This window comes from Vipera ursinii (genome assembly GCF_947247035.1).
Source record: "Vipera ursinii genome assembly, chromosome: Z".
In the NCBI taxonomy this organism is placed as follows: domain Eukaryota; kingdom Metazoa; phylum Chordata; class Lepidosauria; order Squamata; family Viperidae; genus Vipera; species Vipera ursinii.
The window spans coordinates 93,769,770-93,788,562 of NC_139517.1; the positions used below are offsets into that span (position 1 = coordinate 93,769,770).

Here is an 18,793-nt window from a genome sequence, read left to right on the forward strand (position 1 = left end):
TCCCCAGAAGATCAATGTTTTGGGATGGCCCAGTCGAGCTCAGAACTGAATCCAAATGAAAATCTTTAGGGTGACCTGAAGAGAGTTGTGCAAAGGAGATGGTCTTCCAATCTGACAGATCTAAAGTGCTTTTGTAAGGAAGAGTAGGCAAAGATTCCTAAAGCAAGACGTGCCATGCTGATAAACTTCTATCCTATAAGACTATAATAAAATCAAAAGGTTGTTTGATTTTAGTTGTTTGATTAGTTTAAATGTGTGAACCTTATGCAACCAGATTATCATATGTTTCTTATTTATTTTTGTCATGCTAAAATATTTTAGTTTTTTTTCCAATTGAATGGTGCAGCTAATTTATTATATTAAAAGTAAAAATTTCTGAGGTGATTTATTCTGGTCTGATTTTTTTGTATCTCAAAAATCTGACATGTAGACTTTTTATAACTACTGTAACTATTATATCCAATTAGAGCCATAATATTTACATCCAATTAGAGCCATAATATTTAAATCCTAATCCTAATACAAATACAAATACAAGAATTGAAAATATATTTACATAAGATGGTATAAACAAACAGACTCATTTGCTAATTTCCTCAGATAGCACTGTCATGTAAAAACTATTGGAATCTTAAATCGCAGTCTTAGGTATGCATGTGTCTCTACGTTGTTGAAACATATTTTTCATTTGCAACTGCACAAATGAATCCCCAAAGTTACACAGTTACATAAATAGCTGATGAAACATATAATATGCACATAGTTGCTTTTCAAACATCCACCCACACAAGATTAATAATTGGGTCATGGAACCAGTAGTTGGCATTCGTCCTAATTTATTGAAAATGTATTTTGTTGGCACAAATAAATTTATATTATTGCAGAAAGCTTTAACCCATCTAACTATTGAATTCTAGATCAGGTATATTCTCTTCCAGATAAAATTTAAATATTTCATCATGGCTGATTTCTACAATAACTATATGTCCTTATGCTTACAAAAACTTAACTGTAAAAGTAAATAAATGTCTAGATTTTTAAAAAGGCTTTTAAATGAGTGAATCATACAGTGGAAAAGGTCTCCTTGAATGTTCACTGTAAATTAAAGATTTCAGTCAGATCATGAAGCCAAAACCAAACTAGGCCCTGCTTTCAAATTTCTCCACCATATTACCTTCAAAGTTCATTGGGGACCATTGATTCTAAGAGTCATTGTCCTAATATATTTAAATAATATGTAATTAGATAAGATGACACTAAAGATGACATATCTGATTTTACATTTCATGGCTCATTTAGTATTTTTCCCATTATGTGTGAAAAAAGTAGTGTTTATTTATTTTATTCATCCTTTATTATTTTTATAAATAACTCAAGGTGGTAAACATACCTAAAATTCTGTAAGATCTTTTATAATTTAACTAGAAGAACAATTTCTTTTTGAGCTATTGTCTTACAGTGCTTCTTTTCTAGAATCTTTTAAAAGCAGCCTACGAGTTTACCAAATAGAAGCACCTTCTGCTTTATTCTCAATAAAACCATGATCTCAGTTTACTACTATTATCACCAAATACAATCTCGAGCTATTGTATTACCAGAATTAACTCTCTCATACTTAAATACTCTGCTTCTTGTATTTTCACAAACAGGTGAAGTCCTAGTAGGCTAGATTTACAAGTCAAAATAAAATATAGTTAAGATGAAAAAAGAACTCTAGTCTTCTCCAAAAGATTTAACTTACAAAACAGCTTACTCTCTGAACAGCATTGAGTATTTTCAGAATCTTTAAAAGATGCAGACTGACAGTTAACTGCAGTTTCAAAAAGATTGCAACAATTGTCAGAAACAAAAACAAAACTGGTAAAATGTGATAAATATTATAAGACCTTACAGTACTAGCTGCAGGTTAACAAAATAATTTAAATACTGTAGAAAATTTAGTCAAGAATACTGTTGCAAACAATAATACATAAAAATAATACATAATACATGAAATATAATTTTCCAAATCCCGACAGCTACCTTGGCTGCTATAGTCCAAGAAACAAATTTTGTCCTCTTATCTAGTGGTTGTGTGAAGATGAAATGTTGCACCAAATAGTTAAAAGAAATTTGGGTGAAATTAATAGCCTTTTATAAAGAATGCCATATGATGCATGAGGTCAAAGTATCTGAACAATCACAATTCCATTATTTCTGCCTGTTCCATTAGGTTGGACAGCAGGAGCATGCTCCAGGTCCCATCTTTTAGGGATTGTCATTTAGTACAATGTTTGCATTTACAATTGCTATGCCTATCCTCTAGAACACAATACTACCCAAGTCCAAATTCATATACATACATACATGCATGCATGTATGCATACATACATATATACTTACTTATTCAACACATGCAGATGATACAACTCTAATGGCAGAAAGTGAAGAAGAACTAAAGAGCCTCTTGTTGCGGGTGAAGAAGGAGAGTGCAAAACTTGGGTTGAAACTTAACATTAAGAAAACCAAGATCATGGCACCCGGCCCTCTCAATTCCTGGCAAATAGATGGGGAAGAAATGGAGGTAGTGACAGATTTTATTTTCCTGGGCTCCAAGGTCACTGCAGATGGGGACTGTAGCCAAGAAATTAAAAGACACTTGCTCCTTGGGAGGAAAGCCATGACAAATCTAGACAGCACACTAAAAAGCAGAGACATCACCCTGTCAACAAAAGTGTGTATAATCAAGGCAGTATCACAGTTGAAGTTGGACTATAAGAAAAGCCGAGCACCAAAGAATTGAGGCCTTTGAGCTATGGTGATGGAGAAGACTCCTGCGAGTCCCTTGGACTGCAAAGCGATCAAACCGGTCAGTCCTAGAGGAGATCAACCCTGACTGCTCTTTACAAGGCCAGATCCTGAAGTTGAAACTCAAATACTTTGGCCACCTAATGAGAAGGAAGGACTCACTGGAGAAGAGCCTAATGCTGGGAAAGATTGAGGGCAAGAGAAGAAAGGGACGACAGAGAATGAGGTGGCTGGATGGAGTCACTGAAGCAGTAGGCGTGAGCTTACATGGACTCCAGAAGATGGTAAAGGACAGGAAGGCCTGGAGGAACGTTGTCCATAGGGTCGCGATGGGTCGGACACGACTTCGCAGCTAACAACAACAATTCAACACATAAACATATACACTCAGCAACTTGTACAAAAACTAGTCAGCTGGTGTAACTATAGAAGGATGTTTAATAATAATAATAATAATAATAATAATAATAATAATAATAATAATAATAATAATAATAATAAAGTTGGAAGGGACCTTGGCGGTCATCTAGTCCAACCCCCTGCTCAGGCAGGAAACCTTATACCATTTCAGACAAATGGCTGCCCAGTCTCTTCTTAAAAACCTCCAGTGTTGGAGCATTCACCACCTCTGGAGGCAGGTTGTTCCACTGGTTAATTGTTCTAACTGTCAGGAAGTTTCTCCTTAGTTCTAGGTTGCTTCTCTCCTTGACTAGTTTCCATCCATTGCTTCTTGTCCTGCTTTCTGGTGCTTTGGAAAATAGCTTGACTCCCTCCTTTGTGGTAGCCCCTGAGATATTGGAACACTGCTATCATGTCACCCCTCACCCTTCTCTTCATTAAACTACACATACCCAATCCCAGCAACCGTTCCCTATATGTTTTAGCCTCCAGCCCCTTAATCATCTTTGTTGCTCTTCTCTGTACCCTTTCTAGAGTCTCGACATCTTTTTTACATCGTGGTGACCAAAACTGGATGCAGTATTCCAGGTGTGGCCTTACCAAAGCATTGTAAAGTGGTATTAGTACTTCACTTGATCTTGATTCTATCCCTCTGTTAATGCAGCCTAGCACTGTGTTGGCTTTTTTGGCAGCTGCAGCACACTGCTGGCTCATATTGAAGTGATTGTCTACTAAGACTCCGAGATCCCTCTCACAGTTACTACTATTGAGCAAGGTACTACCTATACTAAACCTATACATTTGATTTTTCCTGCCTAAATGTAGAACCTTACTTTTTTCACCATTGAATTTCATTTTCTTAGATAGTGCCGTGTTCGAGTCTGTCCAGATCCTTCTGTATCTTAAGCCTATCTTCTGGAGTGTCGGCTATTCCTGCCAGCTTGGTGTCGTCTGCAAATTTGATGAGTTCCCCATCTATCCCCTCATCCAAATCATTAATGAAGATATTGAAGAGCACTGGGCCCAGAACAGAGCCCTGGGGCACCCCACTACACACTTCCTTCCACGTAGATGCGGTTCCATTGAGGACCACACGCTGAGTACGGCCTGTCAGCCAGCTACGAATCCATCTGGTGGTAATGCTATCTAACCCACATTTTTCTATCTTATCAAGTAGTAGGTTGTGATCTACTTTATCAAATGTCTTACTGAAGTCCAAGTAAATTATATCTACAGCATTCCTCTGGTCCACTACTTTGCTCAAAGAATGTAATAAGTTTTGTCTGGCATGATCTGTTTTTGACAAACCCATGTTGACTTTTAGTGATGACTTTGTTCGCATCAAGGTGTTTGCTGATTTGTTGCTTGATTATCTTTTCCAGAATCTTCCCAGGTATTGAGGTCAGGCTGATAGGTCTGTAGTTTCCTGGATCTATTTTTTTCCCCTTTTTTGAAGATGGGAACTACATCAGCTCTCTTCCAGTCCTCTGGTAGTTCCCCAGTGCTCCAGGATCTTTGAAAAATATAGTTCAGTGGTTCTGAGATCACGTCTGCCAGTTCCTTGAGAACTTTGGGGTGTAATCCATCTGGTCCTGGTGATTTGAACTCGTCTAGGCTGGACAGGTGCTCACTTACCATTTTCTTGCCTATCTAGTGTTTCTATTCTGTTTTTATGGCACTATTTTTGATAGATTGGTCTGTTTTTTTCCCCTTTGTGTAAAGACAGATGCAAAAAACGAATTAAATAGTTCTGCTTTCTCACTTCATCTTTGCAGTCACGGGCTATTTGCTGATATTCTGCCTTAGTTATGTGCCCCTCTTTCCAATTCTTATACTTGTCCTTTTTATCTTTCAATTTATCAGAGAGTTCTTTATGCAGCCATGCTGGTTTCTTTTGAGAGCTGTTATTTTTCTTCTTTGTTGGTATTGTACTAGACTGGGTCTTTATTATCTCACTTTTCAAAATTTCCCAAGCTTCTTGAGTCGTTTTCCCCTTTAGGATTCTCATCCATGGAATTCTTCCCATGGTCTCTCTAAGTTTATTGAAATTAGCTCTTTTAAAATCCAAGACTCTAGTTTGCCTGTGTTCTATTGCTTGTGCCTCCAGAATGTTGAATTCCAATATTGCATGATCACTTCCTCCCAAGGTTCCTGTGGCTTCGACACCTTCTATCATTTCATCTCTGTTTGTGAGAATTAAATCCAATATGGCTAATCCCGTAGTTCCCTTCTCTACTTTTTGGGAGAGAAAGTTGTCTGCTAGGTTTGTCAGGAATCTGTTTGATCTTCCACTTGGTGCACAGTTTGTCTCCCAGTTGATATCAGGGTAATTAAAGTCCCCCATTACTATTGTGATGTGCTTCTTACATACCTTAGTTAGCTGACTAGCAAAAAGTTCATCTATTTCCTCTGCTTGGTTGGGTGGCCTATAGTATACACCTATGGCAATGTCATTTTTCCCCCTTTTATATTGACCCAAATGCTTTCAAGTTTACAGTTTTCGTCATTGTTGTGCTCTATTTCTGTAGAGATAAAGTTATTTCTTATATATAGAGCAACTCCTCCTCCTCTTTTGTTTAGTCTGTTTCTTTTAAATAGTTTAAATACCTCTAGCTGTGTGTTCCATTTGTAGGTTTCGTCCCACCATGTTTCCGTAATGGCAACAATATATCTGCCCTCATTTACCTGAATTTCTAGTTCACCCTGCTTACTGTTCATACTCTGTGCAATAGTGTATAGACATTTGAGTCCTTTATGACTGACCCTGTGTTTACTTGCTGCATAACTTGTGTGGCGCCTGGCTTCCCCTATTTTCAAAGATTGCCGGGGACAGTGATGTTCTGTATCAATTAACTCACTATCCCCATTATTTAGTTTAAATGTTCCTCCAAAAAAGCTGTGATTTTATTGCCAAGTAACTCAGTCCCTTTCTTGGATGGATGCAGACCATCTCTTTTATACATTTTTTCATTGGACCAGCTACAGACATTGTGACTAATATAACCAAAGCCTTCTCCTTTACACCACTCCTTTAGCCACATATTAAATTCTGCTATACGCTGGCCTTTTCCATTTTGCTCCTTATACAATGGTAAAACCTCTGAAAAAGTAAGCCTACAGCCTATTCTGCTAAGTTCCTGCCCCAAGCTCTGGAAATCATTCTGCACAGAGGGTACATCTTTTTGGGACAGATCATTAGTGCCGAGATGTACAATAGCCTCCACATCACAGTCATTGCTGGCATTCTTGATTATTTTAGAAATATGCTTCTTGTCCCCTACTGGCAGTAGCACCTGGAAGACACCTGACCTCTTTCAAAACCTCTGTGTCCTTTCCTAAATTTACATCTCTTGTAATTGAATCACCAACCAGATTTAAAATGTTTAAAACATTATCATTAAAAACCTATGGGTATTATTGCTCTAAATTCTGACCATGGTTACTTTTAAAAGATTAAGCATTGAAAATAAAAAGAAATGTTTTTATGCCAAATGCCATGTTTAGTAAATTAAAATTTGTATTCATGAGATTGTAATAAGTAAGATTTATGTATTTTTATATTAAGTTTATGTTTTAGAGTGAATTACCAAAATATTTATAAAGGTAGTACAAAATTAAATTTCAAAGTATTTCAAAATATATCTGTTATCTATATGTCTTGTGATAGAAAAGAGAGTTTCCATTTTATTTAGCCATTAGACAACAGCATAAAAATTTAAAGTTACAGGTAATCCTCTCTCAATAACTACTTGTTTATTTAAAGTGACTATTATGCTGAGTAAAGGGGACTAATGATCAATCCACTAATTTAAAGCCATTGAGCAGTTCCCAGGGTCATGTGATCACTATATGCAACCTTCCCTGCCAGCTTCCCAAAAGAAAAATCAATAGGGAAGCAAGCAGGATGTCATAAGCCATGGTCATGTGAAATCCTCACTTAACAACACACCGTAATTCACTAAACAATAGCAACTAGAAATGCAATTGTGCAATTCTTTTATTTACAATTGCATTGTTTAGCAATCAAATTTCCAGTCCCAAATACCATCATTAAATGAGCACTATCTATAAGGGGTCATTTTGCACAAGATGACAATAATTGTATTTGTGGATGATCGCTGGTAGGATCAGGATGATAGTAATGCATACATTCTGACTCTCATTGATCTCTCAATGGCTTTCAATACCATTGATCATGAAATCCTTCTGGACTGGCTAGGGATTTGGGAACAGAGACCACAACATTGTAGTAATTCTCTTTCTTTTAGGGCAGGGATGTCAAACTGCCAGCCCACAGGCCGGATGCGTCATCCAGAAGCCACGCCCACCCCATTGCCGGCAATGGCAAACCTACCTTGCGCGATGTCATGTGACTTCGTGAGTTTGACATGTCTGTTCTAGGGTCAGTCCTAGTTGGTGTTGGTGAAGAGCACAGGTTTAATGCTGAGCCAATGCATTGTAACCTCAGAGGTTACTCTTTTTTCAGTCCTAATTAACAACTATATGAAGCTGCTGGATGGAGATGTCCTGTTGTAATGGTATATGGGAATGATCTTAGGAAATAGGAGCCACAGACACAAACTATTCAAATGGCATGTAAAAGATATCTCATCTCATATAAGTAGGAGGGTGTAGGAAACATTTTAAAAGTGTCCCTTCCTAGGAAAGGAAAAAATACTTTCAGTTGTGCAAGATTCTGTTAATATCTCTATAATAACAAATAGAGCTAGTAATCCTGGTTGTGTTTCATGTCTGGACTATTTCACAGGGCTTACACCTGTGCAAGGAATTAGATATTATCAATATGCTGATGATATTCTTAAGCTTATGGTACCTTCAGACTCTAAATGACAGGTAGGATATAAATCAAATACATACATACATTCAGATGTCCCTTAATGGAAAATAAAAAGAAACTTTAAAAAACTGAAGTCAAATTAAACAATAAAAGCTATCTTTCTTTTTAAATGATTTGCTTCCCAAAGTAAACATTTAAATATTCTATTGTTATAGAATGTTGTCTTAAAATTACCATATTAAATATGTTCATGAAAATCCATATGGGAATGAAGAGGAAACCACATAACATTTTCAAATCTACATCAAGGAAATCTGAGCAAAACAACAGCTTGGGTAGAATTGTTAGGAGCAGAATTTCCAGATGTGGCCACCTCAATTAGATTGATCAAATTAGAAAAGGAGAAAAATAAAAATACACTTCCAGATTCTCATGCATCATCCAATCATATTACCTTCTCAGGTCTTTATCATAAGATACTAGGTTACTGCAGACAACAAATCTCCTAATTAAGCCAATTATAATTCTTTGATCACAGTATTATCAGCAAGACTCATTGGCTTCTAAAGATATATAGTTTATCAGAACTATAGAAGCTGGTACACTTAGGCAAAGTTCAAAGGAAAGATACCAAATAGCTTTTCTTCTCATTCATAACATATACAGTTAAGGATATAAAGTGATGCTTTATGCCCTAAAAGTATTTTACGGTATATTCTACAGAACAAATTTGTCCCATAATAGCCATTTATAGTCTAAAAATGACATATTCAAAGAAAAGATACAAAAGAAATTTGTAATAATCTCAAAGTGTGCTTCACATACAGTTAACAGTAGCACATACACAAACTTAGAAGCTTTATTATTTTGTCAATGATTCCCTGGATCAATATGCTAATGAAGAAACAAAATGGCAGTTATGTACAATGAACTATATTATACTATTATACTAAAGTATACAATACTATTATTCTATATTATACTATACTATTTTACTATACTATAGTGAACTATTATGACTTAGATGAGATGAGAAGAGGAACTCATGAAATTTGCAAATAACACTAAACTGGCAGGAATGGATAACACCCCAGAAGACAAGCTCAGGATCCAAAAAGATCTTGACAAACTTGAACAATGGGCCCTAAGTAACAAAATGAATATTAATGTGGAGAAAAGCAAAGTTTTGCACTTAGGCAGGAAAAATCAAAGGCGAGACCTGACTCAAAAACAGTAACTGTAAGAGGGACTTTGGAGTCCTTGTAGACGATAGCTTCACTATAAGCCAGCAGTATGCAGCAGCAGCCAAAAAAGCTAATAAAATCCTAGACCTAGGTTGTATAAACAGAGGCATAGAATCAAGATCATGTTGAGTATTAGTACCACTTTATAAAACCCTAGTAAGACCACACCTGGAATACTGCAACCATTTTTGGTCACCATACTACAAAAAAGATGTTAAGGCTTTGGAAAAAGTTCAGAGAAGAGCAAGTAAAATAATCAAAGGCCTGGAGACTAAAACATATGAAGAATGGCTGCAGGACCTGGGTTTGGTTAGTCTAAAGAAAAGAAGAAATAGGGGAGACATGACTGCAGTATTCCAGTGTTTGAAGGGCTGCCACAAAGAAGGCATCAAACTATTCTCCAAAGCACCAAAGGGCAGGACAAGAAACAATGTTTAGAAACTGAACAAAGAGAGAAGCAACCTGGAATTAAGGAGAAACTTCCTATCAGTGAGGACAATTAACCAGTGAAACAGCTTGCCTCCAGAAATAGTGGATGCTCCATCACTGGAGGTTTTTAAGAAGACACTAGACAGTCACTTGTCTGAAATGGTATAGGTTCTCTAGCTTGAAAAGGAGGCTGGACTAGAAGCAGCATCCACACAGAAAACCAGTTGTTCACATATTTGAATCCCACCACTGGGGCAGGCAGGGTATTGCATAAAACTTCTAGCTGCTTCAAAAACAATCCGAACATCAATTTTAGTAACTAAAGAATGTTGTTTGCAGAAAAGGCAGAGAAAGTCATTTATCCCTTGTTTTGCATTGTTAATATGTTTATATGGCATGGCGGCATCTATTGACCTATATGCAATAATAAAATCGGAATATGTTCCTGTCAATTTTAATTCTATGTAAAGAAAAGAAGTTGGTGGAATGGCATTTTTATGTCAAAATCAGTTCTCTATTAAAGTGTTGAAATACGTATTTGCTCAGCTTGGCTGTAAACATCTTATTCATTTCAGGATTGTATTGCAAATATATCCTGTTTGGAAGTTTTCATATGAAAAAGTGAATAGCCAACAAAAAAACACAATTTTCTAGTAACTTTTTAAAGATAATTATGTTATGCTAGAAAATAATTGAACAAGTTAACATTTTAAAATCTAGTTGCGTACCAGTGAGTCCATTATTATTTACAGAACAAACCATATTACCTAATAGTAAATATTGCATAACAAACGTCACCAGTAAACTCTGGGAACATAGTTGTTCATTTATGGGTGTGTACTACTTTTACATAAAGCCCAGAAACTAGTATATAATATGCCTCACCTCTTAAGGCAGCTGTATAAGCACAGACACTATCATATTGCAGTCAGATATGGAGTATACTGATCAAACTATTTTGAATGTGAAAAATAAATAGCGTTTGAATTTTTGCACTACAGAGGCCAACTATGCTAAACATTTGATCTCAGTGTATTTATGTTACTACTTTAAGAATTTATTTATTTATATTTCCCTTTCATTATTTTTATAAATAACTTAAGGCGATGAACATACTTATTATCATTTCTCCTCCCATTTTTTCCCCCAGAACAGTAATCTTGTAACGTGAGAGTGACTAGCTTAAAGTCACCCAGCTGGCTTTCATGGCTAAGACAGGACTAGAACTCATGGGCTCGTTTCTAGTCTGATGCCATAACCACTAGACCAAACTGACTTTAAAGAATAGTAGCAGATGAGAAGACAACTAAGCAAGAGAATGATTTTCGGCATCCTCTGAATGGACATGTGTCCCAAGCCCACAGATCTAGCAGCTTTGTGGCAAGAACGAACAACCTTGAGGGCACAGAAGAACAAAATCTTATTAAAAGATAGAGGAAGAAGACCATCGAACAAGGAATAAAGGAGAATATAGCTGAAGGATCTGACCTTGTTCTAAGGGACCCTGAACCAGCTGAGAGTTGGAATGCCTAAATGTAAAACCAATATGTTCCAAGTGGAGGCTCCTTAGTAGATAATAGCACGCTATGTGATTGTGGAGAGACACAGAGCCGAGGCCAGGGGTCGGCAAGCTGAAACAGTGAAAGAGCCACTCGGAACCGGTTCCCTCACAAAAGAAAAAACTGGGAGCCGCAAAAAATAGTATGCATGTGCACGAATGCACAAAACAAGAGACTGATCAGCGGCCGGGTGTATGCGTCCTCCCGGGAGCTCTGGCAACTCCGTAAGGCCAGCCCCGAACTTCACAAGTGGAAATTGAGGGAGATTGCCAGGAACACGAGATCAGCGTTTCTCAGCCCGCGCTGATCTCGCCCTTCTTGCAGTCTCCTCTCTGTTTCAGCTTGCTTTCGGCTACTTTTCTTTCGGGGGATCCAGTCTCTGCCGCCCCCTTCTCTCAACAGCTGGATGCCCTGAAAGAAAAGCAGCCGAAGGTAGTAGCTCTGCAAGTCTCCGCCAAGAGAATGGAGCGGCGGAGGCTGGATCCCCTGAAAGAAGTCTCTGCTGAGACGAGAGAACAAGGTGGCAAGCTGCCGAGAGAATGGGGTAGTGGAGCGCGCCGCCGAGAGAATGGGGCGGTGGAGGCTTGCCGCCCATTCTCTCGGTGGTGACTTCTTTTGGGGGATCCAGCCTCTGCCACGCCGAGAACAGCAAGCCGCCCCATTCTCTTGGTGGAGCGCTCCACCGCCCCATTCTCTCGGCGGCTTGCCACCCCAAAAGAAGTCTCCACCAAGACGAGAGAACGGGGTGGCAAGCCGCCGAGAGAATGGGGCGGTGGAGCGCTCCGCCGAGAGAATGGGGTGGCTTGCTGTTCTCTCGGTGCGGCGCGGCAGAATCTGGATCCCCTGAAAGAAGTCTCTGCCGAGAGAATGGGCGGCAAGCTTCCACCACTCCATTCTTTCGTTTTGGCGGAGACTTCTTTCGGGGGATCCAGCCTCTGCCACCCCCTTCTCTCAGCTGCCTGGGCAGCTGAGAGAAGGGGGCGGCAGAGGCTGGATCCCCCGAAAGAAGTCTCCGCTGAGAGAATGGGCGGCAAGCCTCCACCACCCCATTCTCTCAGCGGAGCACTCCACCGCCCCATTCTCTCGGCGGCTTGCCGCCCCATTCTCTCGTCTCAGCAGAGCCCAGCTGAGAGAAGGGGGCGACAGAGGCTGGATCCCCTGAAAGAAGTTTCCACTGAGACGAGAGAATGGGGCGGTGGAGCACTCTGTCGAGAGAATGGGGCAGTGGAGGCTTGCCGTCCATTCTCTCGGCAGAGACTTCTTTTGGAGGATCCAGGGGAGGCAAAGGCTGGATCCCCCGAAAGAAGTCTCCCCCGAGTAAATGGGCGGCAAGCCTCCACCGCCCCATTCTCTCGGTGGAGGCTTGCAGAGGTGGCGGTGGAGCTGTGCACGCAGGTCTCCAAACCGTCGCCGCCCGTTTGGAGAGATACAGCCTTGTCAAACATGGACGAAGGCAGCAGCTCTCCAAACAGGGCAGTGGAGGTTTGAAGAGCTGCTGCCTTCGTCAAACATGGACGAAGGCAGCAGCTTTCCAAACGGAGTGGTGGAGGTTTGGAGAGCTGCGCACGCAGCTCCCCAAACCTCCGCCACCCCATTCTCTCAATGGGACTTTTTTACTCCCACTTTTTTTCCAGAATGGCAGAGGAGGACTGGGAGCCACAGGAGATGGCTTAAAGAGCCGCATGCGGCTCCGGAGCCGCGGGTTGCCGGCCCGTGGCCTAGGCCATCTGCTGCTATGTCAGCTACTATGAGAAATATGTACAGGTCATCCATGACTTACAACAGTTCATTTAGTGACAGTTCAAAGTTACAACAGCAGTGAAAAAATGCGACTTTTATGACCCTGGTGGTGCCGTGATTAGAATGCAGTATTGCAGGCTAATTCTGTTGAGTCTCACTGGATTAAGGTCTTTCCGAGGTCAGTAAAATGAGGACCCAGATTGTTGGGGGCAATATGCTGACTCTGTAAATAGCTTAGAGAGGGCTGTAAAGCACTGTGAAGCAGTATATAAATCTAAGTGCTATTGCTATTTTTCACAATTATGACCATTGCAGCATCCCCATTGTTACATGGTTTACATTTGGAAGCTTGACAACTGACTCAAGTTTATGATGGTTGTGATGTCCTGGAGTCACGTGATCCTCTTTTCCAACCTTCTAACAAAGTCAGTTGGGAAACCAAATTCACTTAACAATCATGTTACTAATTTAAGAACTGCAAGATTCACTTAACAAATGTGGTGAGAAAAGTCGTAAAATGGGGCAAAACTCATTTAACAAATTTCTCACTTAACAACATACATTTTGTGCTTAATTGTGATCATAAGTTGAGAACTACCTGTATTAATAATGACTTATTTTTGGCCAATGACAACACCAAGAAAGTGGTTTCATTCTGGCCATTTAAAGTTTGATCGTGACATAGATAAACAAGAACTAGAAAGTATACAATTAGATTTTTGTCAATTACATTTGTCCAGTTCTGATAGGAAAGCTTACAATTAAAACACATAAATCAGAATTCTGTAACAATAAGTTTAAATCCACTATGAAACTGGCAAATTAGTATAGATCTCAACCTATTGTACTTATGGTCCTTGACATATGACCACAGTTGGCACTGTAACTTCCATTGTTAAGTGATGTGTTTATTGAATAATAATAATAATAATAATAATAATAATAATAATAATAATGATGATGATGATGATGATGATGATGATGATGACAGTGATGATGATGATGGAAGGGACATTGGAGGTCATCTATCATGTGACTGTACCAATATAAAATTTTCACTAGAGCTATTACATGAAGTAGCAGTTGTTAAGTGAATCTGGCTTCCCCATCAACTCTGCTTGCCAGAATTTCCTTAAGGAAGGTTGCAAATGGTGATTACAATGCTCTAGTATACTGCAATCATAAGCACATGCTGGTGGCCAAGTGCCCAGTTGTGATCATGTGACCACAGGGACACTGCTGTGATGCAATGTCTTTTTTCAGTGCCCTTACAACTTGAAAATGTTACTAAATGAAAGGTTGTAAGACAAGAACTACCAATAATCTTTCATGGTAATCTTTGGGAAAAATCAGTAGACACAATATAATTATGCTAATGAATATTTCATCATCAGTTCTATTTAGATAAACACATTAGTAATTTAGTAATACCAAAAACAATTGTCATATCTGACATTATCAGATTATCAAATTATCAAAATAAATTTCATGCATTATTTGAATTAAAGTTGAATGCTAAGATTATTTCAAGTTAAATGAAAATAATCTTAGCACTTGACCTAAAATCCAAATCAATGATGACATTAACTTTACTAATTTCAGTGGAGTATTTAAGAATTTAAGCTTTCATTAACATTTTTTTAAAATCCCAATGCCATAATCTTTTTATATATAATTGTACAGAAATTAATGTTATTTAATTTTGCTTTAAGTGATTTTTCAATACACTTTCCTGATATGAACACCTAGATCATCTACGATTTCATAAAATAACTTTCTTAAAACCAGATGTAAGTATTGCAGGGACCCAGTATGGTGTAGTAGTTAATGCATCAGACTAGTACAGGTAGCCCCCAAGAGGTTTTCCCCTACAATTAATACTTATTGTGGCTTTGTAATATAGGTAGTCCTCAACTTAGGACCACAACTGAACCCCAGTATTAATCTGTTTTTAAGTGAGAGTTTTGCCCTATTTTATGACCTTTCTTGCCACAGTTGTTAAGTGAATCACTGCAATTGATAAGTTAATAACCCAGTTGTTAAGTGAATCTGGCTTCCCATTGACTTTGCTTATCAGGTCACAAAAGGTGATCACATGACCCTGGGACACAGCAACGGTCATAAATATGAACCAGTTCTCAAGCATCCAAATTTTGATCACATAATAGGGATGCTACAAAGGTCGTAACTTTGAAAAACAGTCATAAGTCACATTTTAGTGCCATTGTAACTTTGGTTACTAAATGAACTGTTGTAAGTTGAGGACTAACTGTAATTAGGAAACTGAATTCTAATTCTGCCTAGAAGACCTTGAGCCAGTAACTCTCTTTCAGCCCCAGAAGCAGGCAATAACAAACCACTTTTGAAATCCTGTAAAGAAAATTACATGACTTATCCAAGCAATTGCTAGTTGTGAGGCCCACTCCAAATTTAGCAAATGTTAAAACAGACAATTTTTAAAATAGATTTGCTGCATTACAGATAGTCCTCTGCTTATGACCACAATTGAGCCCAAAATTTCTATTGTTTAGTGAGACTGTTTAAGTGAGTTTTGCCCCAGTTTCTTTCTTACACAGTGAAGTGAATCACTGCAGTTGTTAAATTGGTAACAGGGTTGTTAAGTGAATCTAACTTCCGCATTGACCTTGCTTGTCCGAAGGTTGCAAAAGGTGATCACATGACCCCAGAAACAATGCAATTATCATAAGTCAGTTGTCAAATGGTTGAATTTTGACCACGTGGTCATGGGGTTGCTGCAACATTTGTTAAGTGTGAAAATGATCATTATTCACTTTTTTCAGTGTCATTGTAACTTTGAACAATCACTAAACGAACTGTTGTAATTCAAGAACTACCTGTATTATTAGATCAAAAAACAGAACTAGCTATTGTATGACTACGAATGTAGGGCTATGTAGATCTCTTTGAATTTCAGAACAAAAATCATCTAGAGCTTTTCAAAAGGTTGAGATCAGTGCCAAGGGTTTTAGTTCATCCATGTTTGTAGAATAGCTGGTGAAATTCACTAAACAAACTATTGTAAGGCAAGGACTACCCGTGTTACCCTTCTTTCAATCTGATTTCAATAGTTGACCATTTGCAAAAATAAGACATCCGTTGCTATAAAGTTACCGTAGTTCTCAACTTACAACAGTTCGTTTAGTGACTGTTTGAAGTTACAATGTTACTGAAAAAAGTGACTTATGACCATTTTTCACACTAAGACCATTGCAACATCCCCATGGCCACGTTACTTACATTTGGATGGTTGACAACTGGTTCATATTTATGACAGTTGCATTGTCCCAGGATCATGTGACCATATTTTGCGACCTTCTGACAACCAATGTCAATGGGGAAGCCAGATTTACTTAACAACCCTGTTACTAATTTAACAACTGCAGTGATTCACTTAACAAATGTGGCAAAAAGTCATAAAATGGGACAAAACTCACTTAATCAACTTCTCAGCAACATAAATTCTGGGCTCAATTGTGGTCGTAAATTGAGGACTACCTGTACTTATATTTGTTCAATATTTTAAAAGGTAGAAGAATAACATCAAAACTGCATAAATGAAAACTTGAAATGTTCTGATGTAGAGTGAATATTAATCAGAGAAACCCAGCAATTTAGTTTATAGCCTGCACACACACTAGCTTTTTGCACATGTATACTAAACTGTGGCCCAAATGCACTCTGCATTAGTGCAATCTATTACATAACAACAATCAGGGCCCACAGCCAACTTTAGCAAAAAGTTGTATTAACAGCCATAGACTTTCAGTAATTAAAGTTATTTAAAATTTCAGTAATTATTTAAAATATCTCAAATTCTTAATTAGAAAACCCAGCCAAGTGATTTAAAAGACATGACTTCATCCTTTCTCACTTGTCAGGTTTCTTCTGACCTTAATCAGCTACCTGGCTTTTATAGAGCCACATAAAATCAGGGCCTTGAATTGAGGCTCGAACTGCAGCTATCCTCAGTCCAACAACCTGTATCCAAGTCTAAATCCACATATTTTTAAGAAGCCTCTGGACATGTTTAAAATGCTACCTTTTACTATAGACTAAATAGCAATACCAGGCCTCAGTATTCCTTTCTTTAAAAAATATATTCATCAATGTTCCATGACTTAAAAGCAAACTTTTTATACAGCCCGAAAACAGTCGCTTATTAATTATTTACAAACATCCCAGGAGTTCCTAGAAGCGACTGAGGGAGGGAGGGGGGAGGAGGTGATGAGTAGAGATTGCGCAAAGCTCTTATTCAGGCCACCGAAAACTCTTGGCGGGGAGGGTCGCTTGCTTTTAGAAAGCACGGCCCGGGTTTCTGTTGCTTTTTAAAGATGGGATTAGGAGGGTACAGCGGAATGAGGCCTGCAACCCTGAATGCTCCTGGGGTCCCCTTAAAAGCCCGAAGCACGCAAAAGAGACAGAGGCATCAAGTAAAATTCAAAGCTGCAAGTATGGAAAGAAGTGCTAAAGAGGCAAGGAGAGCGACACCACACGTTTCAACGGACACCGCAGTGGGTCAGAGGTGTCACTTCGTAAAGGAGGGGAGAGGCCAGAGCCCAAATGCGCAGCGAAAACATGCCAGACATTGCGCCCGTCCACCTCCCCTTCCCCTCCTTCTCCTCCCCCTCCTCTCCCGAAGACTTCCTTCCTTAAGCGCCCAGACAAAACATTCCCCTTACATCTTCTGCACGGGTTTCCGCCGCTTGCGGCTGGCGTAGGTGACATTGGGATTCATCCTGACGCCCACGCCACGGCTCCTCTTCGGCCACCAGGGTTTTCGGCAGAGACTTTTGAGTGTTCACTCCTGGCTACAAACGGAAAGGCAAAGGAAAAGAAAGCTCCGGGCACTGTGCCAGACAGCGACGGCTTTGAGGGGGCTTTTTCGGCGAAGCGAGCCCCGGCTCCACCCGCTGCTTGGCCCGGCCCTGCGTGTGGTTCCTACTCGCCACGCAAAACCCCCGCTCTTCCCGCCACACGAAGTCCCCTGAGGGGCGGCCGACTAAGGAAGGCGAGAAACGACTGGGGCGAGGGGAGGGGGGAAAGCAGAACCAGGTGCTCGGCGCCGGCAGCACCCACTCCCCCGTTGTTGTCGTGGTCGCCCACCCTTCCTCCTCCGACGGGTGGGTGCCTCTGGGCAGCCGCAGGGCGGGGTCTCCGAAACAGGTGCGGAGGCGGCTGCCGACCGGCGGACCGATTGGCTCTCCCCTCCCCTTCTCGTCAGGAGCAAAGGGACCTAGGCGGCTACCACGGCTGGAAGCGAAACCTCCCTTCCCCTCCGCAAACTCGGCTCGCCGCTGTCGTCAGCAGCGGCGTTCTTCGAGGAGCCAGAGGGCCTGGTTACGTTTCGTGTTTTCTCCTCCCACCGCCGATCTCTGCCTGTCTTCCTGGGCTGCGGCAGAAGTCTGCCGCGGGCTCCCGGTCAGCAGCGATTCGGCTAAGCCGCCCGTCCTTTCCTCTCCCTCGGGCCCGGCCCACAGCCCACCGAGGAGGCCTCAGTGTGGCTAGGGCAGCGGAAGGGAGCCGGAGCCCCGCCATGATCGGAAGCCAGGCGGAAGAAAGCAAGCAGCCTGAAGCGACGGGGAAAAATAAACGCGGGCAGCGGAGTTCACCCTCGGAGCCGCAGGAGGATCTCCGGGCCGCCTTGGCACACGGCTGCCTACCTTCGGAGTAGCCCTTAAAGGACCTTCGAAGGCGAATTTCCCTTTTTGCTAGAAATCTAGGCGCGGCGGAAATAGTTCGCAGGGGGATCTTTGCCGTCCACCCCCCGCGAGTGGTATAACGCGATGTCTGCATAACATGGGCTGTCCCCGCTGAAT

General features: G+C 40.3%; 1 protein-coding gene across 2 annotated transcripts in view; it reads right to left on the minus strand.

Annotated features, from left to right (window-relative positions):
- AHR (aryl hydrocarbon receptor) overlaps positions 1–18,500 on the minus strand; it is a 65,964-nt gene extending 47,464 nt beyond the window's left edge. The window contains exons 1-2 of one of the 2 annotated variants that reach the window (XM_083376947.1): positions 18,319–18,500; positions 17,657–17,785 (exon numbers count right to left, since the gene is read on the minus strand). In XM_083376947.1, the coding sequence (XP_083233073.1) occupies positions 17,657–17,712 (56 nt within the window). In that variant the 5' untranslated portion in view covers positions 17,713–17,785; positions 18,319–18,500. Of the gene's footprint in view, positions 1–17,656; positions 17,786–18,080; positions 18,166–18,318 lie in introns of those variants that run through there. The other variant, XM_083376948.1, reaches the window with a different exon arrangement.
- Positions 18,501–18,793: the final 293 nt, after the last annotated feature.